This window comes from Mauremys reevesii, linkage group 16 (genome assembly GCF_016161935.1).
Source record: "Mauremys reevesii isolate NIE-2019 linkage group 16, ASM1616193v1, whole genome shotgun sequence".
NCBI classification, from domain to species: Eukaryota; Metazoa; Chordata; order Testudines; family Geoemydidae; genus Mauremys; species Mauremys reevesii.
In genome coordinates, this window is record NC_052638.1 from 5,596,299 (window position 1) to 5,622,215 (window position 25,917).

At 45.7% G+C, this 25,917-nt stretch overlaps 1 protein-coding gene across 2 annotated transcripts in view; it reads right to left on the reverse strand.

The window, feature by feature from the left end:
* RANBP10 (RAN binding protein 10) overlaps positions 1–25,917 on the reverse strand; it is a 143,020-nt gene that overhangs the window by 89,242 nt on the left and 27,861 nt on the right. For both annotated transcript variants that reach the window (XM_039503433.1, XM_039503431.1), the window contains exon 3: positions 22,819–22,871. In XM_039503433.1, coding sequence (XP_039359367.1) covers positions 22,819–22,871 — 53 coding nt within the window. The remainder of the gene's footprint in view (positions 1–22,818; positions 22,872–25,917) is intronic.

Genomic DNA, 25,917 nt, shown 5'->3' on the forward strand with positions numbered 1-25,917 from the left:
AAGTCAAAGCAACATTTATTTACTGAGGAGATTTTATTGAAGGAAAAATAATCTGAGGGAAAACTGGGAATCTACTGGCTTGTAGGATAGCCGGCACCTGTTTGCAGCTCTGCCAGCATTCACAGAAAAGCAAGAGCGTAAGTTCTTAGGGGCAATGCAGACAGGTATTTCTACAACAGACGGCAGGGCCAGCTAGTGCATTATTGAACTGACATCTTCACTACCCCAAACCCAGTCTGCTTGGCTCCAGAGCTGAGGTTCCTCCTGCTGATGTCATAGCTGGACAGTAAGTGCAGACTGCCGCTGTATTATTATTCAAAGCGCCTCGGGCCTGAAATCTGACATTTCCTTCCTGGGTAGATGAGTTCTGTAGCGCGAATGCTGAAAGTACATAGTGAGCTGTCTGTAAGGAGGCAATTAGCAGTGGCGAGTGTGAAGCACGCAAGCGGATTCTAAATGAGTTTCTCTGCCTCCCATTCCCTACTGCATCCCCTGGAAGGAAGTCGTTCATCAGGGAGAGAAGAGGCACGTGCATCAAGGTGGCTATTAATGCACTAGCAAAACTGTCACAAAAGGAAAAAAATGAGCCCGTTCTCTGGTGCAGCTGTCACGGGACAGCAGCTGCTTTATCAATAGCTCTCTTTCCCACCCCACTCTACAGTCTGTGCAGTCGCTCAGAAAAGCACCTGGACTGTATTAAAGAAATGGAAGGGGAGAGAGCACAGAGAGGTGGGATGCAGTTCTCCAGTAACATGCATCGTTTCATTGCACCATCAGAAGTCTATGCAACACTGGAACCAGCCATTAAATAGGTGTCTGTTCATTTTCACAAGGACTCCTTCCCATGCTGTTTTATAACCTACAGTCTAGGAGCATGAAACAAATCAGTTTTGCTTGATGAATATTTTTATTTCAATTTGAACACATTGTTTTGTTATTGTAGGGCTGATTGGGGAAGGAGCAGGTAGGAGGCTGCTGTCTGTTTTTTCAATATACAAGAAAAGCCACATTTTGGAAAGAGAGGGGAATCCCCTGGGAGCTTGGACAAAGTGGGGGGAGAAAACAAGAGACATTTTGATGCTCACTGGACAGGGCCCTTGTGAGTAGGATCCTCACTCTTCTAGATGTTTAGAGACCATGCAGGTCTGGCAGGAAATGAAGGACTCCTTAAACCACATCACGTTAGCAGAACTTTCTAGGAAGAGGTGAAGACCAAAAATGGAGGTCCTGCCAAGCAAGGCCAAAATGGGATACCCAGGACACCCCTGATGAGGCTGACTGGGGTCAGGGGGAAGGGAGACCTTCCCTCCCACAGTGTGCCAGTGATCACTTTCACCGTCATCTCCATGCCAGGGGACGGGTCAATCTCCAATACCTAGCACGCTACTACTTGCTGACTGAAGCGCACAGATCCACATGCTGAGCACAGGCACACTAACTGATCTGCCCCAAGTGCTGCTGTGCTGGGTCCACTGGCCCCCCTGCGTCAGACAGGGCTCCCATTAACCAATGATCACTGACTAGGAATTTATTTTGGATCCCTGGGTAAGGACTTCCTGAAGGCTGTTGCTGCAGTGGTTAGAATAATTTGCTTATCTGGTATGTTACAGCATTTGGAATGTGTGGGGGAGAGGGAATGGATGTACTCACCATTTAAAAATATATATATCATGCACTCCCTCAGTGTAGCACCCCCAGGAAGGACTATACATAGGCTGCACTCACTGCCATCATGAGCCATGCGGCGATCAACAGGCCTTTTAAGAGCAATTCTGTTCTTTTGGGCAGGGTCTTCCACAAGAAGCAGCAACACATGGAAGCATTTGGGGGGAGAGGGTGGGGGAGTTAAGGGATTTTCCTTTCCTAAAGCTTTACTCCAGGTACATTAACATGCCATTCCCTTCAGCACAACTCAGCTGGGGTTTTACCTGCTTGCAAGGTAAAATAGGACAGGGTAAGGTCAGACATCAGCTGCATTTTTGTGGTGGCTTCTATTCCTTTGTCCAGTACAACTCAGGCCAAGGGAGAGAAAAACCTTTGCACCAATTAAATTTATATTAGATATGTGGGTTCGTGCACAGAACAGCCTTGTTCACCAACTTAAACTAGCAGTTACATCACAAAAACTAGGATTTTTTAAGCCAAGAGGGAAGAGCCTGAAGGGGACTTCCTGAAGATGTTTAATTCTCACTGGTCTTTATAATCAGTTCCATGAACTGAGACCAAGGCAGTGACATGTGAGTTCAGAACAGAGACAGGAATGCCATGCCACTTCATGCAGAGTGTACAGTCACTCCATGGAACTCACTGCCACAGGATTGGCAGAATCAAATACAACAAATTCCTGGTGTAAAAACCCCAGGAGAAAAGACTCAAAGTTCATGCTTCAGGGACCAAGTTGATGGCTTGTGGGCTCAGAAAGGCACGCCGCACCTTAGAGCATGGCACAAGAAGCCAAATGACTTGTTGAGAGGGTTTCCCACCTTCCTCTACGACTGACTGACTGCTGCTTGCACACTAACGAGTGAGGGATTCATAAATACAAACTAGGCACCATATCCATTGTTTCAGACAGGTACATGTGGGAATCTCTCACTACAATGTATTCCTAAGGAACCATTTCTGACTTCCCACTAGAACAGGGGTAGGCAACCTATGGCACAGGTGCGGATGGGGGCACATGAGCTGATTTTCAGTGGCACTCACGCTGCCTGGGTCCTGGCCACCAGTCCGGGGAGCTCTGCATTTTAATTTAATTTTAAATGAAGCTTCTTAAACATTTTGAAACCTTATTTACTTTACATACAACAATAGTTTAGTTCTATATTATAGACTTAGAGAAAGAGACCTTCTAAAAACATTAAAATGTATTACTGCCACATGAAACCTTAAATTAGAGTGAATAAATGGAGACTCGGCACAGCACTGCTGAAAGGTTGCCCACCCTTGCACTAGAAGAAGAGCTGGCACATTTTCACACACTGCGCCTGGCATAGGTCTATCAATAGGAAAGGGCTGGAAAAACAAGCCTGCTAGGGTTTCACAGGAGCAGAGTAGGTGAAGGATGAGCAGCAAGGATCCATAGAAAAATTAAGCCAACTCCCAGGGTTCAACTGCCAAGGGGACAGGGAAGTCATTTTACACCCTTCATCTGCTGTCAGAACGACTGTTTGCCTCCTGTACTGGCACACCTGCTATGTCTTTAGAGCACCTTCGCCAGTGGTTCTCAAACATTTCGTACTGCGACCCCTTTCACACGACCCCCCCTTATAACTTAAAAGCACATTTTTTATATTTAGCACTATTTAAACCCTAAATGTATAACCCTGTTTTTTAAAATGAAATTACCTTCTTACCACTTTCAAATTAGTTATAAGCAGAAAAACTTTTTTTAAAACTGTTTAATACTGGGGGAGGGGTGCAAAGAAACGTTGTCAATATCACTTTTCAAAGCAGACTTAGCTCTCCACTGACACTCTAACTTCTGTGCTGCTGCTGGCAGCAGCGCTTCCTTCAAAGCTGGGCAGCCAGGGAGTGGTAGCTGCTGGCCAGATGCCCAGCTCTGAAGGCAGAAATAAAGGTGAGAATACCAGGGTTGGAGGGGACCTCAGGAGGTCATCTAGTCCAGCCCCCTGCTTAAAGCAGGCCCAATCCCCAGACAGATTTTTACCCCAGTTCCCTAAATAACCCCTTCAAGGATTGAACTCACAACCCTGGGTTTAGCAGGCCAATGCTCAAACCACTGAGCTATCCCTCCCCACCTTATTTGCCACCCTTACGTCTGTGTAATGTTTGACCTAACTAGGAGGGGGGCTTACAGGAAGCTAAGACAAATTTTGAGGTGACTATAACCCCCACAAGCACATATCCCCCAGCACCACCCTGCCTGGGTGTCTGACTGTTACATTAAAAATTATTATTTTTTGCTGATATCGGTGTTCTGATTGGTCTGTAGTTTAGTGCAGCTCTTCAGCTGTTGAACAATCAAGCCCTCTAATGCTGTCTCAGTCCCAACTTTTTAGTCTCAAGACAAACCTGAGTGCACAATACCACAGTCCCCAGAGTCCAATTTCCTTAAAGTGGTGATAATACAAACGTATATTGTGTTTAGGAACAACCATCACTGCTTTATAACTTTACAATACTTTTTAAATACACTACATTGTGAGGGAAAGGTGTGTGTAATTTTCTAAAACACTAGATTAAATGACATATTTTATAGCAGTTGCTCTGTTTTATGCATGTACTCGCGACCCCCATATCATACCTTTGCAACCCCCAGTCTGAGAACCCCTGGCTTAAGCAGTTAGAGCCATGTCAATCGAGGGTTTGTTTACCAGTGCTTGGGGTTGCCAAAAGGTTTAATTGGTGGTATTTAGTTTTACATCAGTATTTCTCTTCCTACGCTGCCTTATTTAGATTTTAAGCTCTTTGGCACAAGGAGCACTTTCCTATGCCTGAAGTGCCCAGGACACTGTTGGCACTACACAGATGACTTGTAAAAGGGGTATTGTGATACCAAGAATAAAGTATGGGATGTGAGTAAATGCATCCGAGGAAGGAGGTCAAATCTTCAGCAGGAGCCAGTTACCAAACATCACCCACAAACACCAACAATGAAGCCCATCACTACTTTCACAGAGCTGCAAGGGACTGCAGATGAAATGCCGTGAAAATCCTCTCTCAACGGGAGTAGTAAGGACATTTGGCTAAAGAATGAGCATTGCATGTGGCAACCTGTGGTCTACATGGGCCATATCAAGGGGGATATTTAATAATGGGTACTACACTCTAGCAAAGAAAGGTCTAACATGATCCAATCGCTGGAAGTTGAAGCTAGGTAAATTCAGACGGGAAATAAGGCAGAAATTTTAAATGGTGAGAGTAATTAACCATTGGGACAATTTATGAAGGGCCGTGGTGGATTCTCCATCACTGAATTTTTAAAACAAGACTGGAGGTTTTTCTAAAGTATCTACTCTAGGAATCATTGTGGGGAAGGTCTCTGGCCTGTGTTCTACAGGTCAGACTAGATGATCACAATGGTCTCTTCTGGCCTTGGAATCAGTGAATCTCATTTTGATATTAATGATGGGGATGATTCCAATCTCCTCCATTTTATGCAGATTAGGTACAACCCTTTAGTTCCTGGCACGCTACCAACAGTCTCATTTGGGGTTAGTTTGGTTGTCCTAGTTAGTGCTATAAGGGATGCTGGCAGAGAAACAGGATGACTAAATAAACAAGGCAGCCTACAGAAGAATCCTACTGATGTTTCCTTGTTAATGCAGCATCAAAGTGGCCGGGAAGACTGCAGTTCCTTACTGCACACCAAAGAACTGAATCACTTTTCTATGTAATCTTAAAGGTTTTGTTTTTTTAAAAAAGCCTATTAAGGTAGCCTGTAATTTCCAAATCTTCTCAATGGGTGGGGTAAAGTTACAGCATGTAACCTTAAACAGCTCTTCCAGCTGGATTAAAGCCCATCTTATTCATTCATCATTCTAAGCACCGTCCAGCTGCAGAGGAGGAGATAAGTCCTTGTGCAGAAGAGTTAAACTGGCACTTCAAGCTTCAAAAAACTAGTTTTGCACGATGAACCCCAACACTAAACGGTTCTAAAAGGATTTGTGCAACACAGCATAGCTCACAGCTTGGCTTCAATATTAACAGAGTGCAGACTTGGGCAGCTACTCTTCTCACCTCCTTCTGATCATTACAGTACTCACTTCTTAAAAATGTTTCCCCAGAAAACAGACACACACTGGTTGGTGTTTTAGCAGGATACAGGAAGGAAGTACTAAAAGGGTTTAGCTTTACCATAGAGGAATCAGACATAGGAATAACAGGTTTCAAAATAAAAATCAACATAACATGTTGATGGGAAACAGTAACCAGTAATCAAACTATGTGACGAAAGTTTGTACCTTCCTCAAATAGACACAGGTACTCAGCACTGTGCATCCCAGCAATTGTGCTTGCAGTTTCGTGCACCATGGACTGTTCTACAACACACGTCCCCACTGACCTGTACGTTTCAACTGATTTTATGTAAGCTCAAAAGCTTGTGTCTTTCATCAACAAAAGTTTGTCCAATAGAAGATATTACCTCAGGTACCTCACTCCCTTAAGAGAATTTGAGACAATCCAGTAAAGAGCAGAGAAACATCTACATCTCAGTTTGACCAATACAGATCTGTTACAGGCTGTTTTCAGTAGGCTGTGTTACCATCCCACTCTGGAATAGCATCACTTATCCACCTCAAGGAATCTCATGTACAGGATGCAAAAGTGGCCATCAGTTTCCATGTGCAGATCCAGGTTCAAATCCTGATCCACTCCCAAATGGGGAAAAGTGTTAAACAATTCCAAGCATCTCCCATGTGTTCGTTATGATCCTGGATGCTAACGTAAGTGTTCTACTGTAGAACAGAAAAGGAGACAAACATTAGATGAGTCAGCATAGCTGTCAAAACTTAGAGGTAAGAGCTGAGAACGCTCGGGCCAGCTCTAGGCAAACGTCTACCAAACGCCATGCGAGGTCTGCTTTAACAATCACCCAGGGATGACAGGGTGGCTCGAGGAACCCAAACTATTTCCAGGTTTGCCAACTGCATTGCACACCACACCACATCTTCAATGGAAGCCTCTCACTAGACTACGAAACAGGAAGGATCATAAACTGTGGCAAATCAAGCGTAAAAGTATAATTAGACAGGCCAAAAAAGTATTTGAAGAGCAACTACAGAAAGACACGAAAACTAACAGCAAATTTTTTTTTGAAGTACATCAGAAGCAGGAAGAAGGCCAAACACTCAGCAGGGCCACTGGACGACCAAGGTGCTAAAGGAGCACTCAAGGAAGACAAGGCCATTGCAGAGAAGCTAATTAATTCTTTTCATTGGTCTTCACTGCAAAGAATGTGAGGGAGATTCCCACACCTCAGCCATACTTGCTTGGTGACAAATCTGAGGAAATGTCCCAGATTGAAGAGGTTTTGGAACAAACTGATAAATTAAACAGAAATAAGTCACCAGGACCGGATGGTATTCACCCCAGAGTTCTGAAAGAACTCAAATATGAAATTGCAGAACTAACAACTGTGGTATGCACCAGGTGACTGGAGGGTAGCTACTATGACACTAATTTTAAAAAAAGGCTCCAGAGGCAATCCTGGCAATTACATGCTGGTAAGTCTAACTTCAGTACCAAGCAAATTGGTCGAAACTATAGTAAAAAACAATTACCGGACACATAAATGAACACGATTTGTTGAGGAACTGTAAACACAGCTTTTGTAAAAGAAAATCATGCCTCACCAATATATTAGAATTATTTATGGGGGCCAACAAACATGTGGACAAGGGTGATCCAGTGGATATTATGTACTTGGCCTTTCAGAAAGCCTTTGACAAGGTCCCTCACCCGAAGGCCCTTAAGTAAACCAAGCAGTCATGGGATCAGAGGGAAGGTCCTCTCATGGATCAGTAACTGGTTAAAATACAGGAAACAAAGGATAGAAATAAATGGTCATTTTTCAGAATGGAGAAGGAGAAATAGTGGTGTCCCCCATGGATCTGTACAGGGACCAGTCCTATTCAACATATTCATAAATGTTCTAGAAAAAGGGGTAAACAGTGAGGTGGCAAAATTTGCAGATGATATAAAATTACTCAGGATCGTAATAGCAAAGCAGACTGCAAAGAGTTACAAAGGGACCTCACAAAACTGGGTGACTGGGCAACAAAACAGCAGATGAAATTCTACGTTGATAAATGCAAAGTAATGCACACTGGAAAACGTAATCCCAACATACAAAATGATGGGATCTAAATCAGCTGTTATCACTCAAAAAAGGGATCTTGGAGTCACTGTGGCTAGCGCCCAGAAAACATCCACACAATGTGAAGCAGCACTCAAAAAAGCACACAAAATGTTGGGAACCATTAGGAAAGGGATAGACAATAAGATAGTAAATATCATAATACCACTGTATCAGCCCAGAGTATACAGACACCTTGAACATTGTGTGCAGTTCTAGTCACCCCATCACCAAAAAGATCTATTAGAAATAGTAAAGATGCAGAGAAGAGCAACAAAAATGATTAAGGGGATGGAACAGCTTCCATATGAGGAGAGATTAAAAGACTGGGACTGTTCAGGTTGGAAGAGATGACTAAGGGGGATATGACAGAGGTCTATAAAATCATGAATGGGGAGGAGAAAGTGAACAAGTGTTATTTACGCATTCACATAACATACAAACCAGGGATTCATCCAATGAAATTAAAGGCAACATGCTGAAAGCAAACAAAAGGAAGTACTTCTTCACACAACACACTGTCAACCTATGAAACTCATTGCCAGGGGATGTTGAAAGCCAAAATTATAACTGGGTTGAAAAAGAATTAGGCTTTGGCTACACTTACACTTCAAAGCGCTGCCGCGGCAGCGCTTTGAAGCACTAAGTGTAGTCAAAGCGCCAGCGCTGGGAGAAAGCTCTCCCAGCGCTGTCTGTACTCCACCTCCCTGTGGGGAATAACGTACAGCGCTGGGAGCCGCGCTCCCTGCGCTGGGGCTTTGACCACACTGGCGCTTTGCAGCGCAGCAATTTGCAGCGCTGGAGAGGGTGTGTTTTCACACCCTGCTGCAGCGCTGCAAATTTGTAAGTGTAGCCAAGCCCTTAGCTAAATTCAGGGTGGATAGGTCCATTAATGGCTATTAGCCAAGGTGATCAGGGATACAACCCCATGCTCTGGGTGTTCCCAAGTCTGACTGCCAGATGCTGGGCCTGGATGACAGAAGATTTATCACTTGATAATTGCCCTGTTCTGTTCTTGCCCTCTGAAGCACCTGATAGAAGACAGGATACTGGGCTTGATGGACCATTAAGGCCATTCTTATGTTTGATTGTTTTGTAAAGTGCTCAGCTTGCTTCCAAACCATACTTCCATCAGCTCAGATACATTTCCCAAGTACTCCACCCTGCCCTCATTCAGCCAAAGCAAATTCAGGATAAAGCAGATGCCCGCCCTGGAACTGAGGGCTTGGCTACACTTACAAGTTGCAGTGCTGGTGGAGGCTTTCCAGCGCTGCAATTACACCCCGTCCACACTTGCAGGGCACAACCAGCGCTGCAACTCCCTGGTTGCAGCGCTGGCTGAAAACCCATCCCGGCAGGGGTATAAGGAGTGCAGCGCTGGTGATCCAGCGCTGCTCAGCAGGTGTGGACACTCACCAGCGCTTTAAGTGTCCTCCAGGGAATAAGGAGTTATCCCAGAATTCCTGTTCAGCCACTCTGCTCATCAGTTTGCACTCTACTGCTCTTGCCTCAGGTGACCAGCCCTTTAAATGCCCCGGGAATTTTAAAAATCTCCTTCCTGTTTGCTGCAGCCAGGTGTGGAGTGCAATCAGTTAATCTTTCCAGGTGACCATGCCTCCACGTGGCAAACGAGCCCCAGCATGGAGCAATGGCGAGCTGATGGACCTCATCAGTGTTTGGGGGGAGGAATCAGTGCAGGCACAGCTGCGCTCCGGCCAGAGGGAATTACGATATCTTTGAGCAGATATCAAGGTCCTTGCTGGATAGGGGCCATGATCGGGACGCACTGCAATGCAGGGTGAAAGTTAAGGAGCTGCGGAGTGCCTATTACAAAGGCCGCGAGGGTAATCGCCGATCCAGAGCTGCCCCCACGACCTGCCGTTTTTACAGGGAGATGGACGAGATACTTGGGGGTGACCCCACTGCCAATCCCAGGATAACGATGGACACTTCTGAGCAGGCTGGGGGACAGGAGGAGGAGGCGGAGGCGGCGGCGGGGGGGGGGAGGAAACCACGAGTGAAGCTACTGGGATGGGGGAAGACACCCCAGAGTGGGCATGCAGCCAGGAGCTCTTCTCAAGCCAGGAGGAAAGTACCCAATCGCAGCAGCCAGCAGTTGCAGAAGGACAAGCAGAGGAGCGGGTTAACGGTAAGCGGCTTTTATTTTCTGGGTGGAAATGTTTCTGGAGAGGAAGGGGGGTTATGGCTGCATGCATGCCAGCCTCTAGATGTGGAATAGCCCGTTGATGTGGTCTATCACGTCGCGGTAATCTGCTTCAGTTATCTCAGCAAAAGTTTCAGCCAGAGCGTGGGCAATATGCCTGCGCAGGTTTATAGGGAGAGCCACTGTGTTTCTTGTCCCAGTCACGCTGACGCGTCCGCGCCACTGTTCCGCGAGTGGGGGGGGGGGATCATTTCTGAACACAGGGAAGCCGCGTAGGGTCCCGGGCGGAATCCACATTGCTGTAAAAGAGCCTCCCGCTGTCCCCTAGTGACTCGCAGCAGGGAGATATCTTGCAGGATTAACTCCTGTGAAAAATGTTGGGAGACTCTTTAGTGAAGAGATAGGTAGATAGTGAAGATCACCCCTGCAGCTGCATCTTCACTCAACCCCTCTATCACTCCAGATTACCCAAAGCAACCAGCCCCCCTCTATCAATCAAGCCCCACTTCTCCTTCTATAAGCACTCACCATTTCGTGGCTTCTGTCGTGTTATGCGTGTGGGAAAAGAATGTTAAAGTGCAAACTCCCTCAGTGTAACAATTCATGTCTGGAGATAGTGGATACAATGCTGCCCCTGTTAAATGTTTCATTTCTACAGTGACCTTGACTCCTGGAGTGGGCAGATGTTCCACAGCACAGAGGCTACAAAATTTGAGAAGAAATCCCCGAAAGAGCAAAGAGGACATGCTGAAGACTGTTCTTCATCACTCTGCTGCAGAGAGAAAGGAACTGAAGGAGTGGCGAGAGAAGGAAAGCATGATCCGCCAGAGACATTGGCGTAGAAACGCTGTGGCAAAGAAGAAAAGCACAAACCAGCTGCTAGAGATCCTGTCGAGCCAAGCGGACTCTCTCAAGGCTATCGTAGCCATGCAGGCAGAGCAGTCCCGTGCTGCCCCACAGCCCCCCCCCGTCCCAAAGCTTTTTTCCTTGTGCCCCAATGTCAGCTCAAACCGCCTTTCCCCAGCATTCAGTTTCTTACCACCACCAGCTGCCTCCAACACCTGTACGTTCACCAACCAGCCCTGATACCTACCACCCTTACCCTCTGCACTCAAACCCCACAACCATGCAGTATATGCACCCTGAAGTGCAGGAATCGTTAAACAGCACTCCAGACAGGACATATGCAAACTTGTGACTGTACAGTTCACCAACCCACACCCCTTCCCTCTTGTGTTCATGAAATGTTGTGTGTCTGTCTGTCTGTCAAGGAATTTTTTTTCTTTACAATAAAACAATTCTTGGCTTTGAAAACAGTCTTTATTATAGCAGATAGTGAAAGATACCTTAGCCCAGTAAAGAAAGAGGCACTGCAAATCATTTTAGGGATAATAGAATAACAGTGTAAACAGTGCAATTCACTCCCATGCAAGTCAGCAAACATTACTGTTGGCTTTCAGCCTCAAATTCTTCCCTCAAGGCATCCCTAATCCTTGAAGCCCTGTGCTGGGCCTCTCTATTAGCCCTGCTCTCTGGCTGTGCATATTCAGCCTCCAGGACTTGAACCTCGGTGGTCCATGCCTCACTGAATGTTTCACCCTTCCCTTCACAAATATTATGGAGGGTACAGCAAGCGGATATAACCGCGGGATGCTGCTTTCCCAAGTCTAGCTTCCCATACAAGCAACGCCAGCGTGCCTTTAAACGGCCAAAAGCACACTCCACAGTCATTCGGCACCGGCTCAGCCTGTAGTTGAACCGGTCCTTGCTCCTGTCAAGCTTCCCTGTATAGGGTTTCATGAGCCAAGGCAGTAACGGGTAAGCGGGGTCTCCAAGGATCACAATGGGCATTTCGACGTCCCCTACTGTGATCTTCCCGTCTGGGAAAAAAGTCCCTGCCTGCATCTTCCTGAACAGGCCACTGTTCCGAAAGATGCGTGCATCATGCACCTTTCCAGGCCAGCCTGTATAAATGTCAATGAAACGCCCGCGGTGATCCACAAGCGCCTGGAGAACCATAGAGAAATACCCCTTTCGATTAACGTACTCTGATGCCAGGGGCAGAATAGGAATATGCGTCCCATCTATTGCCCCTTCACAGTTAGGGAAACCCATTTGTGCAAAGCCATCCACCATGTCCTGCACGCTCCCCAGAGTCACGGTCTTTCTTAGCAGGATGCGATTAATTGCCTTGCAAACTTGCATCAAAACGATTCCAACGGTCGACTTTCCCACTCCAAACTGGTTCCCGACCGACCGGTAGCTGTCTGGATTTGCCAGCTTCCAGATTGCAATAGCCACCCGCTTTTCCACCGTCAGGGCAGCTCTCAATCTTGTGTCCTTGCGCCGCAGAGTGGGGGCGAGCTCAGCACACAGTCCCATGAAAGTGACTTTTCTCATACGAAAGTTCTGCAGCCACTGCTCGTCATCCCAGACTTCCATGACGATGTGATCCCACCACTCAGTGCTTGTTTCCCGAGCCCAAAAGCGGCGTTCAACGGTGCTGAGCATTTCTGTGAATGCCACAAGCACTTTGGTGTCACACGCGGCAGGAGAATCGATATCGATATCATCGTCAGACTCCTCGCTGTCACTTTGGAGCTGAAGGAATAGCTCGACTGCCAAACGTGTTGTGCTGGCGACACTCATCAGCACAGTCCTCAGCAGCTCGGGCTCCATTTCCCACAGAAATCGCGATTCACACACAGAGTAAAACAGAAAGACACTCACAATGGCGTCAAACGTTGCCGGAAAGACAGAATGCTGGGATGTGAAGCGATGCACCACGGGGCGTTGGAACAGGAAGCGGAATGACCCACACACTTCCTTCCCCTTCCCACAATACTCAGCGCCAAAACGGCGCCAATACGGGACGAGGTGCTCTGTGGGATAGCTGCCCACAATGCACCTCTCAATACAGCGCTGGAAAGTGCTGCAAGTGTGGCCACACTGCAGCGCTGGCCCTACACAGCTGCATGACCAGCGCTGTAACTCCCAGCGCTGCAACTTGTAAGTGTAGCCAAGCCCTGAGAGTGCCAAAGCGTTCCTCCACAGGGAAGGCAGTCGTTGACATGGAATCCTGAAGGCAAAGCGCCTCTTGGCTTAATGCAGGAGGGATGCTCTGCAGAGATGCTCCCTGCTACTGTTAGTGAGAAAGTTCTGGCACTGGTGTGGCCAGCGTATCATTGCCATGGCTAGACAGCGGCCTTGTCAGAGCGCTTAGCAAAGAAGACTAGTCTTCTAAAGTAACATTAGGAAAGCACAAGCAACATAGGAAGGGTCTGGACAAGCCAAACTTGGCAGCCATTGTCACCCACTAGAGGCCAAAAAGCCCATCTTGGAAAGAAGGAGCATCAGAGGCCTGAAGCCTTTGACACTGAACCTGGCATTTCGCAGTGAGCCCTGGCAGTGTCTTTGCTGGGAAAGACCTGGTCGTGGACTAACCTGGCACATTTCCTGATACTCAAGTCACTTGACTCGACATTCTTTTGAAAATTACTACCAGATATATTTGCTGTATACAGTATGTTGTAGGCATGTTGGTCCTAGGAGGGGGTGGGCAAACTTTTTGGCCTGAGGGCCACATCTGGGTGAGGAAATTGTATGCAGGGCCATGAATGTAGGGCTGGGGCAGGTGGTTGGGGTGCAGGAGAGGTGCGGGGTGCAGCAGAGGGCTCAGGGCAGGGAGTTGGGGGCTCAGGAGGGGTGCAGCAGGGGGCTAGGGGGCAGGAGGGATTTGGGGTGCGGGCTCTGGCCCGGTGCTGCTTACCATGAGTGGCTCTGGGGTGGCAGCGGCGCATAGCAGGGCTAAGGCAGGCTCCCTGCCTGCCCTGGCCCTGCGCTGCTCCCAGAAGCGACCAGCATGCCCAGCAGTGGCTCCTGGGGGTGGGATGGGGCAGGCAGTTTTGCCATGCACTGCCCTCGCCTGTGGGCACCACCCCCGAAAGCTCCCATTGCCGCGGTTCCCCGTTCCCGGACAATGGGAGCTGTGGGGGACGGTGCCTGCAGGCAAGAGCAGCGCACGGACGTGGTGCCAGCCATTTCCAGGAGTGGCACAGGGCCAGGGCAGGCAGGGAGCCTGCCTTAGCCCCACTACACCACCGGGTTGGCAGTCCTGCATGCCGGATTGAAAGCCCTGACAAGCCGGATCCAGCCCGCGGGCTGTAGTTTGCCCTCCCCCATCCTAGGATATTAGAGAGACAAGGTGGGTGAGGTAGTTAATATCTTTTATTGGACCAACTGTTGGTGAGAGAGACAAACTTTCAAGCTGTGTAAGCTTGTCTCTCTTGCCAACAGAAGGTAGTCCAATAAAAAAATACCACCTCACCCACCTTGTCTCTCAGATACATTTCGTATCAGCCCTGAAAAGGTTAAACAACAAACTAAGCTCCAATGCATTGCTATTCAATGAGTATAGCATAGATCACATGAGCTTACTCTAATAATGTCCACAGATCTCTCCTGAAAGGCTGATCTGCATGTGACTCCATAAACAGGTTCACGGGCTCAAACCCAGCAGTTAAATGCTAAGGGAAGGTCTTGAACATTCACTAACTCCTCACTGCACTTATCACCCTCAGAAAGAGGACCCACAGTCATTCAGCAAGCAGATTCCAGAATTAACGTAATAGTACAAATATTACCTCACCGCACCCACCTTGTCTCTCGAATATCCTGGGACTGACACAGCTACAACAACACTGCATATAAACAGTTCAAAGACATTCAAACAGCAGACGGCCACATTTTGTGCCTAAAGCTCATCAGACAGGAGTTTCCATGCAGTCTGTGGTTCCAGTTCCATTTGCTATCAGTTAACTCTCAACCTCAGAAAGAAAAAGCTGTTCTGTACTAGGTAAATGACCTTCAAGACTGGGTTCTCCCTCCCTCCCCACAGACAGCCAGTGCATCTCATCGGAGGAAAGTATTTAAATACGTCATTAGTCTGGGTAATGAGCTAGGGGTAACAAGTTTTAGCGCGACTTACTGATGTCATCTTAATCAAGTTACTAAACATTCATAAAGTCAGTTTATACATCCCTAAAACAGATAATTACTACTTACTTCACAGGGCAGTTGTGATGCTTAGTGTTTGTGAAGTTATTTTGTATCCTCAGATGAAAGGCTACGTAAGTGCAAAATATCACTAATTACTTTTCAGGGTGTTTAAATCGTATCTTCACTGAGAACAATTATCTAAAAAGCTAACAAGACATTTGCATATTTGATAAGATCCTAATAGAACAACTTTTTCAATAAAAGCTTTTTTTAAGGTTTTCAGTTTGGATGAAAGTTTCCCATGTAGCTGGAAACTGATTTGAAGTACAGTGACATAGCAGCCAGAAGGATAAAATAAAATTCAAAGACATACAGAGAAATCTGTTCAGAAACCAGTACAGTATTCCCTAGACATATTCTAAAGAATGAAATTTCACAGGGCTCCCTGTTAAAGGAATGAAAGCAGGTTGTATGTATTCTCTCATGTATATGAAACTGTGCTTTTCAGCAGAACCTACAGGGTTTTTAAAAAACTAAAGTGTTGTAGGGGAAGAAACTACAGAAGGAAATGAAAAACTAAAGCCTTGTCTGTACAAAAGGCTGTACTGCTTTAAGCATACAAGTATAGTTAAAGAGGTACCGGTACATCCCTCAGTGTGGACACAGTTATACCGTTATAAAGGTGTTTATACGCAATACAGCTGTTCCTGTATGGGAAGGGGGAATAAACTATACCAGTATAAGGCACCTTTATACCAGCATAACTGCAGTCACACAGGGGACTTGTACCAGAATCAACTCTTTTGGTTAAAAAAAGATCATCCCTAACTGAATTAGCTATACTAGTTCAAAATCTGTATAGCTCAAACCTAAAGCCTAGTCTACATGCAAAAGTTAAATTAGATTTTATAACTGATTTAATTAGAACAGTGCAAACCCATGTAGACAGCACTCTTATTTTGGTTTGAGGGGCTTATTTTGTTTTGTCTGGCCAGCAAGGAAAGCTGATTGTGGTATTTAGATGTGATTTCCTGTCACAGCTTGCCCTGATAGATGGCTGTCAGGTGAAGAGAAAATTGACCAGTTTTTAATAAGCAAGTTTAAGGGAAAGAATCTGGTTGCAGTGCAACTACCCCAGCAAAAGAAAAAAAATTCAACTGCCTTGGCCTATTCCAGACTTAGGGTCAATTTTGGCAGTTCTTACTCAAAACCGTCACTGAGGTATATGGAATTCTGCCTGAATACTGACTGGAGGATATGGCTTTTAAACACTTCATTAGGAGAAGCAGGAGTCTCCTAGAAATTCATGGAAGTACTTACATTATGCTACAATACACATTTCTGAGCACTTAACGAGTCAGTGAGTCAGTGTGGAGCTCAGTTAACCTGAGGACAGATAACTCTCGCTATAATCACTGGAATGTAGTGGTTCAAAAGGCAACTTCATCATTGACAACCGCCAACAGGGAGGAGTCACACACACTGAAAGCCCCTATGAGGGAATGGCACAAGCTGAATTAATGCTGTGCCAAGAAGCTGGAGAACTAGAATGAATTGCATTCATCGTTTCAGTTTAATATGGCAAGTTCACGTGGATAGTTTCTCTTGCAGTTCCAACCGTTTATTCCCTTTTCCTTCAAAATTAAATTTCTCCTACAACCGACTGGGCAAACCAGTTGCACTGAGATGCATGGAAAGGAGCATGCTATACAATTAAAACCGATAAAGACCAAGAACTAATTAAAAATTTCCAGGAAATTAACTCTACAAAATTACATGCATGGGGGCTTTGAAGACACTAGCTATAAAAATGAATCCTCTTGAAAGACAGCCTACACAAATACACAGCAGGGAACCCTCGGCAAAGTCCACTGTGTGTGTTTGAGCTCTTTGTCATAGGGATTAGTGCAGACCACTACCAACTGGTCCTTTACTGGTGAACAATTTACCTACAAAGAACTACATTTCAAATGTTAAGAGTCCACCTTAAACCTGAACAGGCAGGTCCACTCAAAGGCTTCAGACTGGCTGTTAAGAGGAGAAACCTCTTAATTTTTTTTCTAACTTAAAATTAGACCTGCTTGACCATGGGAATTGCTGCAAATATGGGGTGCCTCTTCTGCCCCACGGTGTCTCCCCCAACCCAGATCCACCCAGTGGAGGAATGAGTTGTCTACAAACCGCTGTCTGGAGTTCCTCTCCTCCAGTTCCATCCTAGATCCTCTCCAATCCAGCATCCACCCCGGCACTTCACTGAAACTGCTCTCAAAGTCTAATGGCCTCTTCCTAGCCAAGGCTCAGAACCACTACTCCATCCTCATCCTCCTTGACCGGGCAGCCACCTTTGACACCATTGACCATGCTCTTGTTTTGGAATTTTGTCCTCTCTCAGTGTCCATGACTGTCTTCTGGTGTATAGGTCTACAAAGCAGCTGGGAGTGTGCTTCCCAACGTGGGCAAACAGACATGTGCAAACTCTGCTCAAGCTAGCATGCTAAAAATAGTCATGGAGGCTGCCGTGGCTCAGGCTAGCCAACCGAGAACAACCCCCCCGCCCCACCTCCGGGTACATATACAGGTGGCTAGCCTAGGCTGCTGGAGCCATGCTGCTATTTTTAACACAGTAGCTCGAGCAGAGCAAGTGCATCTGCCTACCCATGCTGGGAAGCACACTCCCAACTGCTGTGTAGCCATATCCCTGGTCCTCCCACCTCTCTAATTGCTCCTTCAGTGCATCTTTCAGAGATCCTCCTCATCCCACCCAATTTCCTATGGGGGTTCCACAGGGCTCTGTCCATGGTCCCCTTCTCTTCTCCCTCTACACCTTATCCCCTGGGGATCTCATCCACAAACACAAATTCAACCACCCTCTCTATGCATACAAGTCATAGCTCTACTTCTACTCCAGATCTATCTCCTGTCCAAGCTAAAATCTTGGCCTCTCTCTGACATATCCTTATGGAATTCTAGCCACCAGCTCAAACTCAACATGGCAAAACAGAGCTCCTACTCTTCCCACCGCCTCTTTCCTCCATCACTGCAGACATCGCCACCACCCAGCCTGTCACTAAGGACCATAACTAAGGACTCAGCTCTTTCTCTAGGTCCTCTTGCAGGTTCTTTCTGTGTGTCATTTCTAAGAGATGGCCTTTCCCTCTTCAGCCACAGAGCTAAAACTCTCATCCAGGCTCTCATCTCACATCCCAATTACTGCAACATCCTTTTCGCTGGTGTTGACAAATGCAATATTGTCCTCACTCACCTCCATTCACAATGCTGAAGCAAAGATCGTTTTCCTACCCCGCCGCTTTAACCATGTCATCCCTCCACTGGCTCCCCTTTCTCTAGCACAAATAGACAAACTAATTGTCTTCACTTACAAGGCCCATCATGGCGTATCCCCAGTCTACCTATCATTAAGGCTAAGATTTTGTCATAGTTATTTTTAGTAAAAGTCAAAGACAGGCATGGACAGGTCATGGGCAATACAAAAAATTCACAGAAGCCGTAACCTGTCCGTGACTTTTGCTACTGCGGCTCCAGTGGGGTTCCCCTTCTGCCCAGAGCAGCTGGGAGCTGCAAGGGGGTGCCCTCCACCCAGGGTGGCTGGGAGCTGCAGGGTGACCATATTTCCCAAAGAGAAAAGAGGACACCCCCAACCACTTGCCCAAGGCATCCCTCTTCCCCCTGTGCGAGGCTGTCGCCCATCCCTGGAACTCTGAGGAGGGCTCCCTCTGGAGTCTGTCACCTGTTGCTGGAACCTGGCAGGGGTCCCGTCGCTGCTGTTGCTGGAACCCTGCCTGGGCTCCACTGGCTGCCAGCTCGAGTCCAGCAGTCCCTGGGGCTGAAGCAGAAAATGTCACAGAGGTCTCCGGAAGACACGGGTTTCATGACTTCCATGACACATATGTAGCCTTACCTATCGTCACTCACTCACTGTTGAGATTTCAACTCCCACCTCTGACTAGCCCCAAGTTAAAAAGGAGAGAGGGGTCTTTCAGAGCAACCCTTCTACCACAACACTGTCCTAAATTGCAACTAATGAATGGGTTTAGAGCCTGTGTACTGCACGGTAAGCTTGACCTAAATTTTTCAGCATGGCACCTGGATTCTGCAGCACGCCCATGTGGCAAATTAGAAATTCAGCAGCAGTTGCAGAAGTTAAAAAAAGTTTGTATTCAATTAAACATGAAAGTGAATTCCAGCAGCATGGCTATCCTTGGACTATTAAGCTATTACATTTTAATTTTACAAGGCTGCATCATTTTTAATTGTAAATGCACTGCAGAATTTTGTACTGAATATACAACTGCCTTCTAGAAATTAAGAAGGAGAACCTGGAGGTTTTGGCATTAGGGTAAGGGGGTGTTTGGGCCTTTTTGCACCTGGGAAGTCATGGGAATCAGTTTGGGATTGTGGGATAAACACATTAGTTTGATGATTCTGCTGAAGATATCAGAAGTGAAAGAGTTAATTGTTGACTTTTCAATCATCATTAGGGTTCAGCATTAATCCTCTGAGAGAATGGGCTGTTACTGCATCACTTTGCACTTGCTTCATGTTTGTTAGGTTCTCTTTGCAACCAAACAGGTAAGAAAAACAATTCATTGAAAGCCTGAAACAGTTCTGCAGAAAAGGGTGGGAATCTACACGAAATTCCAGAAGCCCAGACTACATGGGATCCCACATATAATCCAAAAAGGAACCATTACAATGCTTTTAACCCCAGGCCCAGGTATGATTTGATAGTCCTGGGAGAAGGACTGCTACTAGAGCAGGGGTTGGCAACCTTTCAGAAGTGCTGTGCCGAGTCTTCATTTAGTCACTCTTATTTAAGATTTTGCATGCCAGTAATACATTTTAATGTTTTTAGAAGGTCTCTTTCTATAAGTCTATAATATATAACTAAACTATTGTTGTACGTAAAGTAAATACGGTTTTTAAAATGTTTAAGAAGCTTCATTTAAAATTAAATTAAAATGCAGAGCCCCCCGGACCAGTGGTCAGGACCTAGGCAGTGTGAGTGCCACTGAAAATCAGCTCGCATGCCACCTTCGGCACACGTGCATAGGTTGCCTACCCCTGTACTAGAGAAAGCCAGTAGCTGCTTCTTTTTGGCAATGTGTGACTCTGAACTTTTGCTCAGGCTGTGCAGCACCACTGCACTTCAAAGCCGCCGCCGGCGCGCGCAGCGGCTGCAGCAGTCACGCAGCGCAGCCAGCGGGAGAGCCCCTCTCTCTCCATGTCTCCTCTCCCTCCTGTGGGATGGGGGACACAGCTGGGGGCGCAGCGCCAGCGGGGGGGCACTGCCCACACTGGCTGGCGCGCGCAATGCAGCGCTGGAGAGGGTGTATTTTCACACCCTGCTGCAGCACTGCAAATTTGTAAGTGTAGCCAAGCCCTCATTGTAATGACCATGTGGTGTAGGAAAGGTTCAGACCTCTGCAGCCCCTCAATGTCACTCTGCTTAGCTGAAAGGAGTCACTGAAAGGCACGCATAGCACACACACTCCAAGGCCCCGCTGACTCTGCCAGTGCTGGCACATACAGATCACAGCAGCACTGGTCTGCAGGGCAATCCTCAGTAGCTGCTTTTCTAACTTAACTTGTATGGCAGTAAAACAAACGGTTGTATGTTCTAGTGGCCTCTGATACTTCTAAGATAAACATGACACTCAGAGCAAATATTAAGCTTGAGATTAGACAAAAATGTTCTCTTGCTTTTGACTTCACTCTTAACTCTTAGAATGCTGGAGAAATATAGTCAAATTTTCCCCCTCAGTCCCTCTTCACAACTGCTGATTCTTCCTTTTCCCCCAACACCTTAAACAATGCTCCAATCAGTTTCTCCCCAGCTCTATTCTACCACCAGCCTATATCTTTTGCACCTTAGCAGTCTCTGGCTGCATATAGATTTCCCGTCCCAAGGCCTCAGAGGTGCACCCCATCCATCCATCTCTCTTTCCAGTTCAGAGTCAGAAGGTTTGGTTGAGAGACAACTGACCACTATGCTACAGATCAGTATGATCTTGTGACAGCAGGAAGAGGAGTTAAGGGTCAGGACACATTCCAGCCCAGAGTCCTTACATGTCCCACCCCCTGCTGCAGGAGATTTTCACTGATTTCCCACAGTAGCTCTCCTAGAAGATGGGGGAAAGTCCTTCATAAGCAGTCAATTCACAGGCATTATCCACCTGGGAACGAGACAGCTTGTTAAGGTTTATTTTACCAGCACTGATAATTCTGACTTCTCTTGTATGCTTTGGATACACTTGTTTCAGTTTGTGCATTCCAGTTACTGCAACAGACGTTTTCCCCTAGACTTTGAACACATGAAGATGTTCTTCCCTTGAAGGGCTTTTTGGCTGTTACGCTGGGATTTAATTTTATACTGCTTTATTTCCCACTTCTTTCTCTGGGAGAAAATTGGCTATTTCTAACCACTGATAAAGATCCTATCAAAACTAAAAAAACCACCACAAACGAGTAACAAAAAAGAAGCCAGCCTCAGACAGTAAGTGTCCAGGCAAATGCAGCTGTCCCCAGTTCAGATCATCTGAAATGTGGAAGCATCCGCTGAAATGAGAATTGCACTTTCCAGAGATTTGTCAGAGTTTTGCCCCTGTTCTCATTATGGGATACATGTACCCCGGGGGTACAGTGAGATCTTCCAGGGGGTACATCAACTCATCTAGATATTTGCCTTATTTTACAACAGGCTACATAAAAAGTGAAGTCAGTACAAACTAAAATTTCATACTGTTTCTACTGCTCTATATACGATACACTGAAATACAAGTACAATATTTATATTCCAATTGATGTATTTTATAATGATATGGTAAAAATGAGAAAGTCAGCAATTTTTCAGTACTAGTAGCCGTGACACTTGCATTTTTAGGTCTGATTTTGTGAGCAAGTAGTTTAAATGAGGTGAAACTTGGGGGTATGCAACACAAATCAGACTCCTGAAAGGGATACAGTCGTCTGGAAAGACTGAGAGCCACTGCCTGCCTGAACTATTCAGATAATCTGGAATTTACCTGCATCTCTTGCCTCTCCTTTTCTATGTGTGCTTCAACACTATAGACCATCATATCAACCAATTGGTTATCCTAACCCATTTGTCCCACTACTGAAAACAAACAATTAAAAAAAATCCTTCTCCCTCCACCTCTGATCACCTATTCTCTTCCCTTCTATTCTTCCACCTCCCTTCTCCCTCACTCATTTTTTCTGCTAAACACAGAAACATTCTAATGTCAACAATCAGCTGAAAGAACTGGGTCACCAGAACCCAAGGTCTAAAAGTGAATGCCCTCCTGTTTATTAAGAATCATTTACAATATTGTGTTACTTTGACATCTTCTAAAAAAAGAAAACTCACTAACTCAAAGATCTTACATTAAAAAGTAATACTGAAGAGTAATGAGGCAATATAATAATTGGCAGCAGCTCAGTAGCAAAGGCTCCCAAGCTCGGTGGGTGGGTGGGTGGGTGTGGGAGATAATACACAAGCTTTCCGTGAAGTAGCCTTACAACAGCAGAAAAGAGTTCAAACTTGACGTGCACATTCAGTGCCAACTCATTTGAAGGCAGGTCTCCCGCATACAGCCAGGAGTTCCACACCAATGAGTAAGAGCTTTACAGTCATGGACTGGAAGAGCAGCCCTAAAAAAAGCAAACACATCCATAGCTCAGATGGACCATTCTCCAAACAGCATCCTTGCTTCCAACCTCTTGAAGAGGAAACAGACCATGTTTTTCTGAGAATCATATGATTTTACTGCAAAGATTAATACACTGAATACAAACAATTCTTAACATGACTCACCGGGAAGTCTGTTCATGTTGACTCCTTGGGCTGAGAGTCCTATTCCCATGTACCTTCAAACAAACAAAATTCTGTTAGTTAAACACAGAATGGTCACGTCACATGAGTCTCCCCTCCAGAAATACAGGAAAACATTTTAAATTAGACCGCAGTGTTTCACTGGAGACTTCCCTTAGCATTTTGAATAGTTACTGGAATCAAAGAGAAAAATGCCTTAATCAGCCATGGGAACGGATGCCTCTCTGCTCTCCAACTACAGCTACATTCCTGCAGCTCCTAATTGGTACGAAAACTAGAACCTCAGAGTAATCACAGCAGCAAGCCCCTTGGTTTTCATGCATCAAGATAAGGTGACAACTTACAAGCAGCTGACAAGAGCACTAACAAGGGTTAGCATCAGCTCATTCTAAGCAACTCAGCACATTGGCTACTGATCTTTACCCAATGTAAATCCACATCACGGTCAAAAGGGATTCCTGCAAGGGGCTCCACTTCTGGTGCTGTCTGCTCCAACCCCCCCACAATGGGGAGCAGAGCTAAGTGTCCTCCTAAAGTCTTAGGTCTGGTCTATATTAGAAAAGTTGCACTACTGTATCTAGTTATACCAGTGCAAGCTACTAATGTACAGTATCAGAGGGGGAGCCGTGTTAGTCTGGATCTGTAAAAAGCAAAAAAGAGTCCTGTGGCACCTTAAAGACTAACAGATGTATTGGAGCATGAGCTTTCGGGGTGAATACCCACTTTGTCAGATGCATGTAAAGTGGGTATTCACCCGTGAAAGCTTATGCTCCAATACATCTGTTAGTCTTTAAGGTGCCACAGGACTCTGTTGCTTTTTACTAATGTAGACTCACTCAAATCAGTTTAAACCTTGTTTACTTTGGAAACTTACCAAGTTAAGCTAAACTGATTTAAGGGAAGTTTTACTCAGTTCAAATGAGTGCACCTTGAAGGTATGCACCAATTCAATTAGATCTATTTTAAATCTGATTGCACTAGTACAAGTTCCCTAATATAGACATGACCTCAGCTATTCTCCTACTCCATGTAGGTTGGAGGGACCAAATATCACTTGAGAGCAGTGTAATCACACATACATAAGGCTGCTGACGGAGTGCTTATCACTTAAGTCTTTCCACCTTTATCTAGCATGCACCACTTAATAGACTGCCTTGAACAAGAGTAGTTACATCTTCACCACAGAACTGTACAAGTGTGATTAATCAGTTGTAGCTAAGACAACTAAACATCCCAACTCCAAATCTCTCTCTCAATTTAGATTTTATGCTAAGTTCATGGAGGACAAGTCCATCATTGGCTATTAGCCAAGATGGTCAGGGATGCAAGCCCATGCTCTGGGTGCCGCTAAGCCTCAAACTGCCAGATGCTGGGACTGGACGACAGGGGATGGATCACTTGATAACTGCCCTGTTCTGTTCATTCCCTCTGAAGCATCTTGCATTGGCCACTGTCGGTAGACAGGATACTGGGCTAGATGGACCATTGGCCTGACCCAGTAATGCTATTCGTATGCTCTTATGAATTGAAACAGTGGCACTGTGTAAAGCCCGTTAGTGCACTGAAGACACTCAGATGTATATTACTGTATTGGTGCTATCACAGTGGCTAGCTAAGACTGCAGCAGAGCTATCTGATACTTCAACCTGGAAAAGACTGAGGTGGGAACTCCTTCATGCATCTTAAATTTTATCTGAGGGATTTCTAAACTGCAATTATTTTGTTCGTTCATCCCTCACCATGAGCTGAATGTGGAAGCGCAATGCCTGGGCAATGACTCTTTTTGAAAATATATGGAACTCCTCTCAATTTGAACATCACTTTGTTTTTGACATCTAGAGTTTGGTGATAGCTGCAATAGGCTACTTGAGACTACCTGTGAAAAGCCATTAATTGCAGCTATGGCTGCATTCTGCAATACTGAGGTGGAAAAGATTCATTAAGTAATCTTTCTAATCTGTTCCCCTGCAACTGCAGAGTTGTTCCCTAGTCTAGCGTGGTAGCTCAGGAGGTCATTGGTCATTTTAACTTATTGGGTTTAATGACTGTACAGCATCTAGAGTCCTGGATAGGCACAAACATGACTAAACACTTTCTACTATTTTATCACACAGCAGCATGGCCACTGGAAGGCTGTCTGCAACAACTGGAAAAGCCTGCATGCCAAAAACTGCACTGGCTGCATATTATGCTACAACTATGCTTCAAGATGTCACTTTTAGTGAGGTCTCAGTCTAGGCCTACCATATCTAAAGGACCATCCGCTACCCTCCTTCCCACTAGAGTATGAGAAATCAGGAGGAGCTAATACCTAACTGACCCAAAGTAGGTCTTGAGGACCTCAGGCTTTGGAACGTTTTCCATCAACATATCCATGTATCCCAAAGTGCATGAGTGGCATTTTTCCACATGAGTATGGAAGAGTTGTTTCCATTTTTAAAGTCACTCATTTATGATGGTGTTTATTAGAAGTAGAATGTATGCGTATTAAGTAGCCCAAATGGACTCAGTTTTTTCAGTTAGACTCCCAGACCTTCCAGTTGGAGAACCTCAAAAATTTAAGATAGTTTTTGAAGAATTCAGTGTCGTCCCACATATACAAGCTCCCTAACATGTCCATGGCAAGCAGTTATATTCTTTTCCCAGATCTACATGCATACTTGTCTATGATTACATCATCCATGAAACTGTTGCAAATACACATTTTGCACAACTCTTTTTTTAGAAGTTAAAACTGCTTGCCATGGAAGCTAGCTTTTTTTACAAAAAAGCCAACAGAGTCATGCATCCGACGAAGTGGGTATTCACCCACGAAAGCTCATGCTCCAATACGTCTGTTAGTCTATAAGGTGCCACAGGACTCTTTGCTGCTTTTACAGATCCAGACTAACACAGCTACCCCTCTGATACTTGACAACAAGAGTATATGATTCCATGTAGACAACAGTTGTGCATACACATTTTTACATATGAAATTGCATGTGGGTTTCTAAGGGTAGGTCTACACTTACCTGCCGGGTCGATGGGCGGCGTTCGACTTCTCGGAGTTCGAACTATCGCGTCTAATCTAGACGCGATAGT